Raw genomic sequence first — 19410 nt, forward strand, 5'->3', positions numbered from 1 at the left:
TAGTTGTATAATATTACCTACTCTCTTAAAAAACCTCCAGTAGGTGTCTATTCCACGTGATGTAGCTCACAGCTCTCACTGAGGAATTTGAGGATTTATACAGCTTGAATACAACTGCATTTCATATTTAAACTCATTCTTTCCTACACAATAATATTACATTATTTTATTCCTTTCATCTTCTATATACCATTTATTTTTTAGAGAACATACTTCTTCTGTTATCAACTAAAGGAAATAATGCAATGGAACTCAGGCTTTGTATCCAGTTTCATATCATTTGAGATATCTGACAATATGGGAATTTCATTGATACATGTCATTCTCCCTAAGTATCATTTATTGTTTGTGTAGACAATATATACTATTTATTTTAGTGTTTTCCGTAGTTTATTACATGTTTACATGACTACACATAAACAGTAGCTAGTAAATACTTCTCTCAAGGATAACAGAAGCCATTCTCATTTCTCCTACTTTATTTGGCTGTATATCATTCTTAGAATATGAGCTGTCTACCTTCAGTCAAAAGGCCAAAGCAACAAATTTGCCATGTGACAGCTGTAGAAGGATTGGCAGAGTTCCTTTAAATTACAAATCAGGATGTGGACTGTGAACTTAAGACTAAGACAAAAAAATACAGGAACTTTTTTATTCAAGGATGTATTTTTAACTGGCAGTCACTTAAAAATGTCTTTAGGTTTTATAACCGAGAAATTCAGAAAATCAAACTTAATTATATCTTTGACTTTCAAGTTCTATCATTCCTTTTGAACAAGGTAGATGTTAAGTAGTGACTTTACGTGAAAGCAAAAATCTCATAATACACTTGTTTTCATAAAATAATAAATTAAAGAACCAAAGTGAAATGTAACCTATAATGTTATACGTATTATAATGAAATACACACAATAGTGTTTATAATAAGTATCATATGTTAATAATGTACTAAAATTAATATGAATGAATTCTTAATTATCATAAGCACACTCAACAAAAACGGGCAAAAAGCAACCTCATACTCTTTTATTTGTGTTTGCCAGAAAATACATGCATCATTCCCTTAAGCTGCCTCAGCACTTTATGTTTAAATACCTTGCGTTCGAAAGTGGAGTGACAAAGCCTCACCCATTTGTGTTTTACTTCTTGATATACTGTATGATTTTACTCAGCAGCCTAACATCACTGCTTTGTCCCATCTTCACTTTTCCTCTCATTAAATATATGCACCAGCTATAGCTGATTTCTCACTGAAAGAGTTTTTAGTATGTGTGATTTGGCAATGTATGATTCACCTGATTTAAGTGCTCCATATTTTTCTTCCTGCATTTGCTATGTTAAGCAATCACACATTTTTTAAAGAGAAATACTGGTCTACAGAACAGCTTATATTTCCCTATTCTCAAAAAGTAATGAGCTTTGTTACTGTTTCATGGAGGCTATTTGCATCATCTTTGATGATAGTAGAGTGCTTCATTAAGAGCCTAGGAAACCTTGCTGGTTTTTTTCCTTAAAGTTCTATAACAGCATGTGAGGAAGAACCCTTATCCTATATTCAAAAGAAATGACATCATTTAACAGAAAAGATGAAAGAATTTAGGGTAGGGAGTGAAATGTGTGTGTATCATTTACCTTCACTTAAAATAGTATGTTAACAGTAGGGAGGGAGAATATAGTTACAGCATTCTTGAGTTGTATTTAGCTTAAAACTGAAGTTTTTTCCCTTTTTTCTTCCAAGCCCACATTTTAAAGGTACAGAAAAATAAAACCAATTGAGCTTCACTCTTGCTCTTTATAGATGGCAATCACAGAAAAAGTGTATTTCCATAAATTTTTCTATTACAGCACTTCAAACAAGCCAAGGACCTGAGAAGAAATATTTCTGAATTTAGATGATTTAGACCAGATATAGGCAGGACATAAACTACTTTTTGATAAAAATAAAAAGCAGTAGTGCATGTAAACTGCAAAAGAAGAAATCACAGTCAAATAACATAAAAGAGATCTTTATTGTTGAGTATATTTAAAAGTGACATTGTGATGAGGTTAGTGACAAATAGGTATTCTAGAATTTTAAAATGTTTTTAATATTACACTTCTTTTAATAAATATTTTCCTTTTCTTTTTCTTAATAAAGATTTTAAATAATATTTTGTCACTTTTAAAATACAGAGTGAACATGGTATAGGAGATAAGCTTATTAGTTCAGGAGATAGGAAATCTGGGTTCTAATCTGCTCCATGTTTGGCTAACAACGTGGTCTTGAGAAAGATGTCCAAGACTTTAAGAATCTGAGCTTCTGAACAAGAATGACAGCTGTTCTGCGCTGAATTACGTTGCGCTCTAAATTTACACGTCAAAACCATAATGTCCACTACCTACTTGGAGATGGTCAGTCTTAAAAGCAGGTAATAAGCTAAAGGTGGGTTACTAGAGTGGTTTTCAATCCAACACAATTTGTGTCCTTATGAGAGGACCTGAGGACCAGACACACAGAGAAAGAAGCTATGAAAACACAGACAAAGAGACAGGCCTCAGAAGAAACTAAACTTGTAGATACATTGATCTCAGACTTCTAGCCTTCAGAACTGGGAAATTAAAAATGCTTTCTAAGTCATCTAGTCCTCGATGCCTTGGTACAGAAGCCCAGGAAACCAGTGCAATCAGGCATAATGAGAGTTACAACGATTAGGTACAGGTAAGGGTTTGTAAAGCACCTGGTACATGGCAATTATTTAATGTGTGCTGATTAATATTGTCCCTGCCACTGCTGGTATTTTTACAGGAAGATCATTTATGATTTTTATCCTTATCTCATCTTGAACATACAACAGTTGTTTCAGGGTAGGAGAAAATAAGAGATCAAATTATCTTATGTTTTTGTACTGAGTCATAGGCCCCAAGACTTGAACTTTTTCATGAGATTTGGAGTGAGCAGCACAGGAACTCTGCCATTTTCCAGCTATCTGGTTTTCTCTACATAATTTCTCGACCTCTGTTTTTCCTCTAAACATAAATATAAAAATTAGAATTTTTCTTAGGAATAAGTTGGATTTGTAATAAATGATACAGTTGACACAATAATAGTTTGATAATTATAATTATGATGTATATTTTTATCTTTGCAACTCTTTTTCAAAATGCCCAGGCCAGAACAACGTCTTCTTAGGTTCCTTATAACTCTCTCATCATGTCCAACCTAGCTTTTTGTTTGCCTGATTAACTAGAGTGTGTCTTAGTGGCTTCAACCTACTGAGGGATATTATCACCCTTCTAAGAATGAAACTCTCCAAAGTGTATGGTCCCAAAATTTTAACTTAGGAAGTTAAAATGCTATATAATGATATTAAAATGTTTGTATCCATGTCTTCAGTAAGGAAAGAATATGAGAATTTATTAAGTAGGATCATACAGGCTTTAAAATGATGATGTTTATTTCAAGAATTCAGGACAGATATGTATGATAAAGGATCTTCTGAATTTACTGGATAATAGATCAATCTTGATCTATTAATCTTTTGATCAATAAATATTGATCATAGATAATATATATATAATATATCTATAGTATATATAGATAACAATATAATAACTAAAACTTCCTTAAAACCTCTCATTTAACTTTTTTCCCAGGCCCTGAATAGGCCTGTTTGCTTTCGTTTTTATTGGCTTTAAATGAATAATTATTTTGCTAAGTAATAATCTATTGCCATAACCAAACAATTCATTTTAGTCTTCATTCTGAATTATGGCTGTGGTGTTCATTTTTAAGCATCTATTGAAGAAATAAAAAAGGTGGAGAGAGGCAAAAATACATAACAATAATCAATTAATCTATGTTAAAATTAAACTTCACTACAGATCAAAGAAGGAAAATATAAGTTTCACTTATCAAATTGGAAGAATGATTTCTGTCAGATGTTGATGAACATTTGGAAATCTAACAGAGCTTCTGGGGATATTAATAAAATGCATTAATTATTCTGGGTTGTGGCACAATGGATCACAGTACTTTTCTTCTTTAAGCTTTTTTGAATGTTCCAAACATTCTACAGTGAATATACTTACTTTGTTTTCTCCAAAAATGTCAGTTAATTTGAGTTGTGCAACTCTTTCAAGTGGAAAATAATGAGGCTTTCATAGCTTCTTTGTAAATCTGCTTATGTAAGTTCATTGGTAATGTAACCTCCATAACCTCATTTCTCTAGTACAATTTTTAGGATATATGAAAAGCTTGATAAACACTTATTCACAGACAGTCACATGTAACTAGTAATCAGGATAACCTTGATTTTAAAACAACAAGGATAATACTCAGAGTAATATTTTTTGCTACTTATCAGATTAAGTGGAAAAGAAAACAAGTATGTCTTACCTGATAAGCAGAGTATACTTTTGTCCATTGTCCACTCTAATGGTAGTGTTAATGCTTTTCAATTCTGCATCACCAGCACAGAAAAATTGATACTGGGGAAAATAAAACATGATTTTCCTCAGTTTCTCTGTATGAAATTAATATCTTGTATCTATACTGAATTGTATAATTTACCAATACATTTTATTTCGCTTTTGAGAAATAAGTTTGAAATGTAAAAGGAAGTGATATTTCAAATTATCTCATTAAGAACTACTACTAGAAATGAAGCTCAAACATATCAGTATTCTGTATGTTCATGAGCTCTTCAAAAAGTTCATGGAAAATACGTATTGTGAAAAACATTATGTATCAATTTAATGAACAAACATCTTTTCTTTCAAATTTACATGAACTTTAAAAATTGTTTACTTATTTGAAAGACAGGTGAAGAGAAATCGATATAGAGAGGGGTCCTATCAGACCATTAACTCCAAATGCTTTTCCAGCCTGGGGTAGACAGCTGAAACCAGGTACCAGGAACTCAATCTACATCTCCTAAGTGGGTGACAGAAGCCAAATTACTTGAGCCATCACTGCTACTTCCCAGCGTCTACATTAGCAGAAAGTTGGAGTCAGGAGCATTGAACACAGTTAGCCTGATGTTGGATATTTTCTATTAACCACAAGATGAAAGACTCATTCTTGCATAAACTCTTTGAAGACCTTACGAATGTAAACGTATACATATATGCAGACACAGACACTTGTACATTCTTTTGCAGCATACTGGGGTACACGATTGAGAAAGTTAGCTTCTTCTGCTATTAGAAAGCAAGTATTACTGGCACATTTCATTATATACTAGTGGCTGAGCAATGCAAAGTCTGGTTAATATAATCTAGTATATATTAATGTTACAGAAAGGAGAATTTAAAGATTAGGAGAGTTACACATTCATCAGAAGCTTCCTGAGGCTTGAAGGCATCCAGAGCCATTTGTAGGACTACTGCAAATGTGCCACTAGGTCATGTCCTAGGAAAGGAAATTCATAGCTATACTAGGCATTGGATTATGTACCCTGGGAATTCTGTGGATGAAGCATGTGCCTGTATGAACATTGAATGTTTTATAGCTGTATTTTTCTGGAAGGAGCCTTAATGTTTTGATCAACTCTACAAGTGATCTGTAACTGACATCTGTGCTAAGAAACACAATTGTGGGTCTGGTGCCGTGGTACAGCCAGTTAAGGCCCTGGCCTGCAGCACCGGCATCTCATATGGGCATCGGTTTGAGTTAGGGATGCTCCACTTCTGATCCAGCTCCCTCCTGATGTACCTGGGAAAGCTGCAGAGGACAGCCCCAGTGCTTGGGTCCCTGCACCCATGCGGAAGCTCCTGGCTCCTGTCTTCAGATCAGCTCAGCTCTGGCCATTGTGGTCATTTGGGGAGTGAACCAGAGGATGGAAGACCTCTCTCTCTGCCTCTACCTCTCTCCCTCTCCATAACTCTTTCAAATAAATAAAATAAATTTTAAAAAATTCACATAAAGTTCCATTAATTCCTCTGCATCCAGCTGTGTATAAGTTGATATTTGAAATCCACCAACATGGAGTCCAAAGAAAAATGTTATATATTATAATGTTTATGATTTTGGCAAATGCAAAGCATTCCTTTCCTTCATTAAATTATCTACTTTAAATTGACTTTAAGCAGTATATTAAGCAACATCAGGATTTCTAAAAACAAATAGATTAGTGTGCAATTTGCAAGAGATTTTAGTTCAAAAAATTTGGCAAAACATTCCTCTCAAACCATGTGTAATTAAGTTCAAGGCCACAGCTATTTTTTGAATGCTTCTTAATCTGTGTCTAGGTTACAGCCAAGTTTATTAGTGTGCATACTCAGGTTTATCAGATGGAATACTTTGTACAACGTGGACAATAGTTTAGGTGCTTCTTATATCTAATATTCTGAAATATTCACTGATAAATAAGATAGCAGTTATTTAAACTGTCAGTGAACTAACTATTGTATATGTCTGTGGGGAGGTCTCCCTAATTTGTTTAGATATAGTGGAAAATTATTTGTTGGGCACTACTGAGTCTTATTTCCTGTTATCTTCAGGGTTGTCAAAGTTAAACAGCTATAAATTTTTTTTTTAGAGAATTCTGTTAACATTACTTGATTTTTCTTTTATTGTAAATAGTTCCTATATGATACATATAAAAAGAACTTCTATTTAAAAAATTATCCTCCATTATGAATTAAGAGCACATTTCAAATGTCAACAGATTGTTTCCTCATAGAGCAAGAGAAATGCACGTATATGAGTTAGATACCATTTATTATTACCTCCATTTCTCAAAGATGGAAACTGAGGTAAAGGGATTTGCCCTCAGTCAGGGAGGCACCATGGTTTGTGATCCAGTTTATAAGTAATGACTAGTACATGAGTTGTGATAGTGAAGGTGTCTTCTCAATCGTTGCTATGAGAAATAGCCAATTACGTATTTTTAAAATATTTATTTACTTGAAAGGTAGAGTTACAGAGAGAGAAGGAGGGACAAAAAGAGAGACCTTCCATCTGCTGGTTTACTCCCCAAATTGGGGCAATGTGGGATACTGGCATTGCAGGTTTTAGCCTTACCCAGTACATGAGAAGGCTGGCCCCCAATTAAATATTTTTAAAAATCATATTTGACATATTAAACTTTCCTAGGAAGTAAATTTCCCAAAAGATTTATAAACAATTTGGCATTTCTAGAATTTGAATTGCTTTTAAATTATGATCACTGTGAAAGTACAACCATAAATACGTCTTTGTGAAAATTGTAATGTAAATGCATTCCTACTAAGATTATACTTTTAAAATAGATGTGGAAATTGGAGCATAGTCTCACAAACCATAGCAGAACAAGGAAAATCTTAAAGTCATGAAGATAAATAATGCTGAGATTTCCTCTAAATCATTCCAAGGAAGCAATGGTGTGCAATGGAAAGAACAGAAATTTGGATTTACATAACCGAATAAAATTTTGTGCTCTGTCATCCTTAAAGGAGTAAGAAAAGCACCTGTAATACTGTGAAGCTCTCAGAAAGCCTTAGTTTGTCTTCAGGATCTTTGAACAATGCAAAAGGAAAACAACAGGTCCTCAGCAATGATTACTATGTCCCAGAGAGTGTTTCATGCATTTTCCATGCATTTATGTATTCACTCATTTATGACTTTTTCTTCACAAAATTTATCAATTTACTCACTTAAATCTCACAACAATTTAATTGCCCTCATTTTACAAGTGAGCACATTTAAGTATAAAGCACATGCAAAATCTCAAAGCTCCTAAATGGCTCAGCTGATTCAGACCCTAAGTCTAGCTACAGAGTCCATGATCTTAACAAATTTTTTTGAGGTGGAAACAAACACTTGAAACTCAATAAAATATAGTAATTATTATTATATATATTAGAATTATATATCCATCCTTTGTCACAAAATCTATGTGGAAAAAAAAAAAACCCTTTCTATAGCTAATTTATAATCCCTAAATATATTGGCTTAATTCAGTGTGAATTGATTGTTTTCCTTTTAAAGTAAAATGAGTAACTGACCATTACTCTTGGTAATCCATTATGTGACAAAATATTCACAACTGCCTCTGACTGGAGGTGTCCACAGTGGTGAGAGGAACTAACAGTCATGGCAGTAGAATTAGCACACGAAACTAACTGTGCTTAGGGGAAGTATTCTCACCATGACTAATGCTAGATAGTATATTCGTTTTGTAATTTCTTAATCTGACCTCCATATTTTTGCAGGTTTTTAAAGGGTTAATATGGATTTCAAGTACTAGTTAAGAGAAATGCTGTGAAGAAGGAGTCAGCAAACTTTATCCTAAAGGGTCAAATGAAGGTTTGATGATTCATTTATTTTCATTTTTATTTTTTTAAGTTGATGATTCATTTTAATATTTTATTCATTACACAATTCTGCCTTATTTTTCTAATTTCCCACATGTTCTTCATATTATTTGTAATACACCAAAAGCAACATGCAGCATACACAATGTTTTGTTTACTACTGAATCCAAAGAATCTGGCACCATGACTGGTGATATCTTGTACAATGAATGAATGAGCAAGTAAATTAGTACATAAAAATAAATTTCTACTTATCTACAATATTTTGTTAGCATTTATTTAAGTTATAAAGCATTGTGTTAAATTCTATATATAACTATATATATATATATATATGTATATATAGTTACTTAATAAACCAAAGTTTTTAAAGAAAATTAAACTAAGTAGAAACTAGTTCATTTAACTGGAATGTATCCCCCATCTTTTAATTGAAATTCAGATTAACTACTTAAAACACATCATAAAAGACATGGTAGACAAAATACAACTATTGTGGGCCGGCAGCACCATGGCTCACTAGGCTAATCCTCTGCCTGCAGTGCCAGCACCCCGGGTTCTAGTCCCAATGGGGGCACTGGATTTGGTCCTGGTTGCCCCTCTTCCAGTCCAGCTCTCTGCTGTGGCCAGGGAAGGCAGTGGAGGATGGCCCAAGTGCTTGGGCCTTGGGCCCTGCACCCGCATGGGAGACCAGCAGGAAGCACCTGGCTCCTTGCTTTAGATTGGCGCAGCGTGCCAAAAGTAGCAGCCATTTTGGGGGTTAACCAATGGAAGGAAGACCTTTCTCTCTCTCTCTCTCTCTCTCTCTCTCACTGTCTAACTTTGCCTGTCAAAAAAAGAAAAAAGAAAAAAAAGAAAAAGAAAAAAGGAAGCAACTCATGACACCAGGTGTGCTCATTACTCCAGAGTCCTCTTTGCTTCTAAAAAAATAAAAAATACAATTATTGTGTTTCATTTATCAGCTTCTGAATTAATGTTATTTTGGTGATGATTAGAATGAGTTCCCTAAAGCAGGTATTTATAACAGGAATATGAAGTGCTTTGTTAGAAAAAATAATGTTGGGAAGTGTGCATGTATTCTGTAATCAAAACTGGCTTCCAAATATTCTAAGTTGAATAATCTTGGAATTTTAAAACAAAATTGTTATGAAGTCCATCAAATATTGAACTAGTGATCTCAAATTTTGTTTCTTAGAATCCCTTTGCACTCTTAAGCATTGTTAAGATTCTTAAGATTTTTTACTTACTGGATTATGTCTATCAATATTTATAATAATAAAAATTTAAAAAGACAATTCAAAGATTCAAAAATAAGCACACACAGCAATAGTGATCAGAGTGATGACATCATCACCTGTCATGCAAACTCTAGAGAACTCCATTGTCAGCTTGTAAGAATGAGCCATCAAAAAGATAAATGACATCTTAGTGTAATTATGAAAATAACTTTCCCCTTCAAGTCCTTGAGAAAGAGTGTTAGGATTTCTTGGGTATCTTGGTTATAAACAAAAGAATAAAAATTATCACTGGGGAATGGGAAAACTCATCAATGTTAAAGTGGAAGAACAGTTGAAAATACTGGGAAAAGGAGAAAAGAAAATTAATTCTAGCCATATACTGTTTTTATGGATAAATGAGAACAGGAAGAAATTACAAAAGTAGAGTAAGAGTCCACTTGTAAAGACAAAAGACATTATTAAATTTAAATTTCATTTTAACACTAACCATAAATCAGGGAATCAAAACTTCCTAAAATTTCTTTTACATTAAGTAAATTGAATGACTTACCTTTAAAGCACCATTTTCAACAAACAATTGAGTAAAAAATTTATCCACCAAATCTGAGTCTTGCTTGACATAGAGAAGGAGTCCATGAGAGCTTGAGGTCTGAAATTCTAGGGAGATGCTATTTTGTTGATTTAAAAACACATTCTGAAATTTTAGATAGGAATCTCCATAATACCGAACACAACTGAAATCTGTGGAGTCAGAAAGAAAATACAATTTAAGTTGCAATTGAATATTCAATACTTGTATTTCATATTATTAGCATTAACAACATTCTCTGAACCAGCTCATATGTGACTCTTTTCCTAGTATTTCAATCTCAGGCACTTATTTCCTTTAGCCACCACAGTGGTTATGTCATAATGGGTTTGTATTTGAGGGCTTAATAATAGAAAACTCAGTGGAAAGCAAAGGTGTCCAGATGATTAATCTACAACACCGCTTTTATATAGATTTTCAACCACAGCTTAACAATAAAGGGAACATGTTTTAAAGTTGTCCTTACTCATTGTTTATGTAAAATGCTAGTTCAAAATTATGATTTTCTGTTATTGTTAATTTGATTGTGGTGGCTTACACAGGGATGATAGCAACTACTGAGAAGAGGAATTGTTACCCCTTTTGTATTAGCTCTAATATATTACCTGAGCCAATTGACACATCCTTTTCATTCTTGCCTTTGAATGAAATTGTAATTAGCCATAATATTTCAAATAAAATTTGAAGACATTTTGAGCCAAATTGGCTGCAAAATTATTTTCTTAAATTTATAGATATATGATTAATAAAACCTAGTTAGCTTATTTTTAATAAGCTGGTAATTATTTTATTTATCTATTTATTTTCATTTTATTTGAAAGGCAGGAAGACACAAAGAGGAAGACAGACAGAGAAACTTCTTCCATCTGCTTATTCACACACAAATGCCTACAATAGCTACAGCCAGGCCAGGTCAAACCCAGGAGGTTGGAACTTCATCTGAATATCCCATGTGGGTAGCATGGAGACAAGTACCTGTTTACTTCCCAAGGTACACAGTTACAGGAAGCTGGATTGGAATCAGAGTAGCAGAGACGGCATTCCAGGCACTCTGATACTGGATGTGGGGTTCTCAAGTTGAAAATAAAAGCTATGCCAAAGCATTCAACTTTATGTATTATTGAAAGTGATGTTTTGCTTGAAAAACACTCAATTGATTTTTTTGGTTGATGATGTGCCTCAAACAATGGGTATAGAGCTTTCTTTCACTTGTTTCATTCTATTGCTCCTCTGTATCCCACATGTGTGCACACAAACTTCTCTCTCCTTTGAAACTTCAAAAATATTTATTCTCCCATAATTAGGAGATATTATTTATAAAGTCATTGTAGCCAGATTGAATACATGTTTCTTTTCCTTTTCCTTTTCTGATGAACAAAAGAAAATTCTGGAGCCTGTGACTAGCTAGAGTGTCTGTTCAAACAGACAAATAATGTTTGCTTGTGAATTCCTGCAAGTGGCCCTGAGAAACCCAGCAGCTGCTGGAAAATAGCCTAGCGAGCACTGGGCAGCATGACTAGAGGTGTAAATTAATTGTAAAAGATAAGCATGGGCTCTAGGCTGAGTGGGCTTCATCCTGATTAATAAAACACTGGAATCACAAAGCAATACTTGCCTCTTTCAGATCTCAGCTGAAATAATGTTTTGTAGCTACTTACTTGAGTGGAATATGCTACTGTGTCCTCCTCATGATAAAGTCAAGCAGTCAAACAACGTTCCCAAGGAACTGAGCTGGTGTCCGAGATACCCTGTTATCAGACAGGCAACTGGCTTTAGCACCCGGATCACAGCCCAACCTCTGTGGCCTCCTTGAAAGCTCCAAACCAGCCTCACTAAGCAGGATGCTATTCCATGAGACTCAAAAGACTGCTATTGTCTTCATCTACCAATATATTAAATTTCTCCTTTTGTTTACTCTCAAATGTGTCCTCCTTATTTTCATTCAGCACCCAGGACAGGGACAGAGCTTTCCATAACACCATGTTAGTTTTAGTTTGCTATCCATCATAGGATGGTATTCTTTTTTTTTTTTTTTTTTTTGGTATTCTTTTTTGAATCTGAGTTTATAACAGAGTTTGTAACCTATGTGGAGTATCTTTCTTATTTGAAAATTTCAGAGAAACTTTAGAAACACTTCTGCTAAATTTTCAATTCTGTGAACTTTAAAGAAATAATCAGCTAAGCCTCAAAGATTTTTTTTTCCTTTAACTAAAAAATAAAAAGGTTCAGAATTCTATCAGAAAACATGTATTCTTTATGGATTTAAAAGCAAGTATGTACATGTGTTTAAATCAAGGAATTCATTAAAGAAGTATAGCTCAAATATTGAAAAAATAAAACTTTAAATTTTGACAGATTTTTTTAGTTATGTGACCAGATTTTTTTCTGTGTACAATTCCACTGGTGACATCAAAGGCATAGGAGTATGCAATGTCACACATTAAGTATTTTTTTTAAGTTTTTAGACTTCCATTTGAAAGACTTGAATATAGAAAAATACAAATTTGATTTAAAGTTCAAATTTTTGAAAGAACATAAAACATTTTGAAGGTTGTTACAATATGAATATGCCCAATATTGGTGAAGTTAAAAATAAAGTGTAACATGCTTTTAAAGTCATTAGAAATAAATATATTTTCCAAAAGATAATTTAGAATCTAATTTCATTAGGAAGTGTATTTTTACAGATGAATTTTTAAGAAAATAAATTTTTTTTCATCATTTGACTAGTCCTCTGTATAAAAATCTCATACATTCACTTATTCATAAGCTTCATGAAAACATTTCATTATTTTATTCCAAGTAACTAGCACAATATCTGATTTTGTTAAGCATGTGATACGCTTGTTATCCCCTATTGCACATATATATGATTTCTTTATTTAAATAGGCTTGCAAAACTATATTCTATTATGCTTGGGTTAAAAAAATCTCAGAAAGTTATTTTGCATTGTGTAGTCAATCATATGTGAGGTGTAACCAATCATATTTGTGGTGTTTCGTATTCAAAAACATTAATACAGATTTTGTGACTCTCTGCAAAAATTCTAATCAGATGAAAATAATGGTGGTAAGAGCACAGAATAGTTTTGTAATGAAAAGATAAGTGTAAGCCTAATAATGATGGCTAAGATAAAATAACAATTTTATATATTTTTCTTATGTAGAATAACTATTAATTTTATGCCTTTCTTTTTATCTTCCAAAACAGAATAATTTTCATTTGAATTGTTTCTCATATTATCCTTTTAATACTTATTGATTAATTTATTTGAAAGGCAGTGAGAGAGAGAGATTTATCTTCCATGCAACTATTTATGACTCAAATGGCTCCAACAGCTAGGGCTTGGCCAGGATGAAGCCAGGAGCCAGCAACTGCATGTGGCTCTCCCATGGGCGGCAGGAACTCAAGTACTTACGCTATCATCTGCTGCTTCCTAGCTCATTAGCAAGTAGCTGGATTAGATGTGGATTATTCAGGATTTATCCTGCACTCCCATGTGGGATGAGGGAGTCCCAAGCAAACTATTAATCTGCTGAGCCACAGTGCCAGCTTGTGCCTTCATATTATGATTATACCTCCAAATTAATTTGTATGCCTTCGGTACTAATATCCAGAAATCTGATCCAAAGAGGCACCCAAAATAAAGAAATGCAATTGCTTAACTAAAAGGAAGTAAGGGAATAGGATGGGCTTTCTGACAGATGCACGTTTATGCAAGAAACTCAACAAGCTTCTCATAAACACCTAGATCCTCTTTGTCTCTGTACTTTCTTGTTCAAAGGGTGAGTTTCAATCCGATACTTGCTGTTTAATATTTTAGCCAATGGGGTTTAAATGAACTACTTTTTCATTTGTGAATAGCTACTAACTTTCTTATGTTTGGGGCATAAGATTAAGGAAGAACTTTCCAAATGTAGTGTGAACCTTTCTTGGAAGTGAAATGATTAGAATTGAGTCACTAATGAAATCCTCCATCAGAGATGATGCTAGGTTCTGATCCCAGTGAGACCCATTGGGATGGGTCATAGTGGGAAAAGTTGGTATTCTGTTGGGAAGAATACTTCAAAGTATAATTCCAGCATTTGATCAGTTTCATGATTTATTTCATTGGCTACCATCTGACTGTATGATTAAATGTTCCATTATATGTCCAAGCTAGAGACCATAACTTTTATCTCCAACTTCCTGCCTCTGCTTCTCCTTCTGAGAGGCAGTTCTCTTAGCAGCTCATATTGAGTTAAGGAATGGCTTAGACATTGAGAAATTTATTTGAAACTTGGTTGTTGATTGCTGAGTAGTTCAAAACCAGTTTGATGTGTAAAATTTCCATTGCATTGTAATGCAGAGCATGAGATAAAAAAAAATTAGAAGAACCAGCAATAAGTGACTCTACTTCCTCTAGCACACGAGCAAGATTTAAATAGAAAAGTGAAAATATAAATATATTTTAGAAGAAATGAAAAAATAATGATTCTGAGATGTATATATTCATGTAGGCATATATATATACATATATATATATATATATATATATATATATATATATATATATGACTGCATGAAAACAAATGGGCACATTTAGATCTCTGATTAGTTATGAACATTTACTTCATCATTACATTTTCTTCTCAACAAAGTAAATATATTAGGAAAAACAACAAAGGAAACCTACTTTAAGCCAGTATTTTTTGGTTTCTCAGGTTAGAAGATCCTGAAATTCAAATAGCTTTAAGGAATGGACCTCTATAAAATAGTTACTGTCCTATATTTGAAACTGAATATGAATAGGGTTGGTGATGTGGCACAGCAGATTTAAGCCCTGGCCTAAAGTGCCAACATCCCATACGGGCATTGGTTATAGTCCTGGCTGCTCCACTTCTGATCCTGCTCTCTGCTATGTCCTGGGAAAGCAGTAGAAGATGGCCCAAGTCCTTGGGCCCCTGCACCCATGTGGGAGACCCACAGGAAGCTTCTGGCTCCTGGCTTCAGATTGGCGCAGCTCCGGCCGTTGCGGCCATCTGGGGAGTAAACCAGTGGATGGAAGACCTGTCTCTCTGTCTCTACCTCTCTCTGTAACTCTTTCAAATAAATAAAATAAATCTTAAAAAAAGAAAGAAATTGAATATGAAAACTGAAATATTTTGAGAGAATAATTGAATTCCAGGATTCCTTACAAGATTGATAGTTTGATAATGACTCTATAAAGGCACTGAAGTTTAAGAATGTAAATGTCTTAACCCTTTCCATATCGTTATTGTTAGTATCAGTGTAACCCATGAATAGTCATTAGAATATTGCTCTGTGTGTTGCTCTCTGCACCATGTATAACTACTTATATGTTAAGAAACACTTTGCAATCAAACTTTAAAAATGGTCCTTTATTTTATGTCCCTTGAATGTAATGTCTAGGAAATAACAGTGAATATTTATGAAGTTGGAGTTAGTGTATTCATACACCTGTACATTGTACATTTAACATGTACATTCAAGTTAAATGAAGTATGAATTTGAGAAAAAAATTTCCATAACACTCAAATGTAATTCATAGAGAAAGGTTTATTAACTTTATATAAAGAAACATGTATCACATCTTGACTCTTGAGTTTCTATCAGTAAGAAGATCAGCAACAAGTTTCAAGAGTATTTTTAAAAGTTCATGGAATAATGAAATGAAAAGATACATTTATTTTGGAATAATTCTTTGAAATACATGCATAGCTTTCATAATATGCCTTTTTCACAAATTTCCAAATATCTCTCATACGCATCATAAATTTACCTTTTGGTTCCAGTTACATGAACTTTTTGAAGTCCACTCATACTAGCTAAAGATACTCTCTGTGACTTTATTTCTTAATTGTGCTATTTCTAGAAAGTGGTGTTTGGATTGTGTTACTGAAATGACTCCCCAGGGGCTGGCACTATGGCATAGCAGGTAAAGCCTCCACCTGCAGTGCCAGCATCCCATATGGGTGGTCCTAGCTCCTCCACTTCTGATCAAGTTCTCTGCTGTGGCCTGGGAAAGCAGTAGAAGATGAACAAGTGCTTGGGCCCCTGAACCTACATGGAGACCCAGAAGAAGCTCCAGGATCCTGAATTCGGATCTGCGCAGCTCTGGCTCTGCATCTGCCTCTCTGTGACTCTGCCTTTCAAATAAATAAATAAATCTTTTAAATAAAACCCCATGCTTAATACTTTATATTTTCATATTCTATAAATATTTTTTTGTTAAGCTTTATTTATTTTACTTGAATGTCAGAGTTACAGAGAGACAGAGAAAGAGAGAGAGAGAGAGAGAGAGAGAGAGAGAGAAATCTTCCATCCCCTGGTTTACTCCCCAAATGGCTGCAAAGGCCAGAGCTGTGCCAATCCAAAGCCAGGAGCCTGGAGCTTCTTTTGGGTGTCCCATGCAAGTGCAGGGGCCCAAGCACTTGGGCCATCTTCTACTACTTTCCAAGGTCATAGCAGAAAGCTAGATTGGAAGTGGAGGAGCCTGGACTCGAACCGGCACCTATATGGGATCGGCACTGCAGGTGGCTGCTTTACTGGCTACACCACAGTGATGGCCCCAATTTGTTTTTGATTCATTTTACAGTCCTATACACAATCTATTTTAATTAATCTCAATTAGCTTAACATTGAATAATATAGCAGGAGAAAGTATTAAAGTTGTTATTTACCCCTATTTACTATGTGCTAGGTTTTGTTACATGCTATATACATGCTTCTTGAAATGCTGATATTTTTCCTGGTGATTTAGAGACATATGCTCTATGAAAATTTTTTTTTCCGAAGTAAGCATATTTCAAAACAAGTCATGAAGCTTTTTTTCTTTCATTGATTCCCACAAATTGATTGGTCCATGAATTGTAAGTCAATTGTTAAATTTAAAGCATGTATTAACCATAGAATGCAAAATACTTTAGAAAATAATCAACAATACTGAAATTATAAACTAAGCCACATCATTTGAGATTTTCAGAGCCAACCCAGTTTAGCCATAGGAAATGTATAAAGTGAATGTAAGGTAAAAAGGCAGATTTAAAGAAAATAGATGATTGCGGGCAAAGTTCAGGGAGAACTAATCAAGTAGTTGAATATATTTTTCTCTGAAAGCAATCAACAACCTTTTTGAAAAGAAACACAACATCTTTGATCATAGTATTTTTCTTTTCACCAGCAAATGGCAATTGATTATGCAGGAAAAATTTTAATGGAAAGCAACAAGGACAGGAAGTAACTCTTTACAACATAAAAATCAAATTATGCTTTTCTCCTGCTTAAAAAAACTATATTTCCAGTTTTCTATGACAGAATCATTTAGTATGTTCACTCCACATAGACTCTTTAATGCTCCCCTTCACCTTTGTCTTTTAATGTAGAGTACCAATTATTTTAGGGTAACATACACAGAAGTCATTCTTCTTTTATTCATCCGCATTACCAATTCTGACATGCAGCGCTCTTCAATGTGCATGAATCTGTTTCTGGAATTATTATCCTATTCCGTTGGACAGATTGTCATCCCCAAGCCAATCAAATACTGAATTAATTAGCATTATGACAAATCCTTATGTTGGATAGTGCAATTCCTGCATGGTGTTCTCCCTTGCTAGGATTTTATTACTGATGTTTTGCTCTATGCTATTTTATATGAATATTGGAACTAGTTACACATGCAATCATCCTATCATATTGCATAAAACTTACTAGAAATGGATTTGAAATCCAGTCATTTTGCTAAAAAATAGGCAATTAATACCGTTCTGATAATTTATCTTCCTGAATGAGTGCACACACCTCGTATATGTTTTCATTTTACTAGGACTTTTTAAAAAATTTTACTATAGTTCTACAATTAAGATAATATGTTAATTTTCTTAGGTTAAATTCTAGAAAACTTAGGAATTTATATCATTTTAAATACTTTTTATGATAGCATATTTAATTCATGGTCATATAGAAATGCAAGTGATGGGTGTATAATTAGAAATCACGTTGAACACTCCTACTTTCAATAATTCTGCATCATCTGTGAGTAACAAACTGTTCTCTTTATTTACTTCCAATATTTAAAATATCTAATTCCCTTGCCAAGGACCATAAGAAAAAAAGTGACTTGAAATGATAATGATTTTGGGCCAGCACCACGGCTCACTTGGCTAATCCTCTGCCTGTGGCGCAGGCACCCCAGGTTCTAGTCCTGGTTGGGGCACCGGATTCTATCCCGGTTGCTCCTCTTCCAGTCCAGCTCTCTGCTGTGGCCCGGGAGTGCAGTGGAGGATGGCCCAGGTCCTTGGGTCCTACACCCGCATGGGAGACCAGGAGGAGGCACCTGGCTCCTAGCATCGGTTTGGCACAGTGTGCTGGCTGCAGTGGGCAGGCCGTAGCGGCCATTTGGGGGGTGAACCAATGGAAGGAAGACCTTTCTCTCTGTCTCTCTCTCACTGTCCACTCTGCCTGTCCAAAAAAAAGAAAGAAAGAAATGATAATTATTTCCTTTTTGCAATGTAGACTTTTCAACTTTTTTAAACTTTGAATAAAATATTTTGCCCTTTTTGTATAAGAAAATAAATTTTTCTTCAATTTTTAATTTGCTATAGAATTTTAGCAGAACTTAGTACTGTTTTTGTATTTTTCCATTCTTTTATCCCAGGAACAAATCCCACATGTTTATGACTTATACATGTACAGATTTAGTTTGCAATAATTTACATTTAGATATTTGCATCTATGCTGAAGATTGACTTTAGTTTTATTTTTCCATGGTAGACTCTGATTTTCATACTAAAGTTTGACTTGGCTTTATTAAGTTATCAACATGCACCTCCTTTTCTAATTTCCGGAAGAGTTTTTGTTGATTCATTATTTAAATTCTGTATCAAACTATAAAACTGTGAGTTACACAACATCCCAATATAACTACCAAAAAATTCTGTTTAACATAAGGGATTAGGAATCAGCATGTTATGGTAATATAAAATGTACTGACTTACAAGTTCCTTATTTTTGGTATTAATCTGATCACTTACTATATGTGACCTTTGAGAAGTCACTTCACTTCTACTGCTCCCTATCTTTACCAAGAAAATTAAAGTAATATTTACTGTGATCTTGTAACAAAAATAGGTCTACTTAAAATAATTTATTTACACCATCACTTAAACTTCCAGGAGCTTAGGTAAATATCTTAAACTCCTTCAACTCTTTTCATCAATATAGTGGCAAAAATGAGGTTGTTTTATTACAATATATATGAGAGTAGTAGCTAACATAATTTATTCCAGTTTGTACATGGTGAGCAA

At 33.9% G+C, this 19410-nt stretch overlaps 1 protein-coding gene across 1 annotated transcript in view; it reads right to left on the reverse strand.

Moving 5' to 3' along the window:
- Positions 1–19410, reverse strand: part of EYS (eyes shut homolog) — a 1789541-nt gene that overhangs the window by 754054 nt on the left and 1016077 nt on the right. Inside the window, 2 exon segments of the mRNA XM_062187220.1 lie at positions 4376–4467; positions 10063–10253. Of these exon segments, the coding sequence (XP_062043204.1) occupies positions 4376–4467; positions 10063–10253 (283 nt within the window).

The sequence above is a fragment of the Lepus europaeus genome, chromosome 3 (genome assembly GCF_033115175.1).
Source record: "Lepus europaeus isolate LE1 chromosome 3, mLepTim1.pri, whole genome shotgun sequence".
Lineage (NCBI taxonomy): Eukaryota > Metazoa > Chordata > Mammalia > Lagomorpha > Leporidae > Lepus > Lepus europaeus.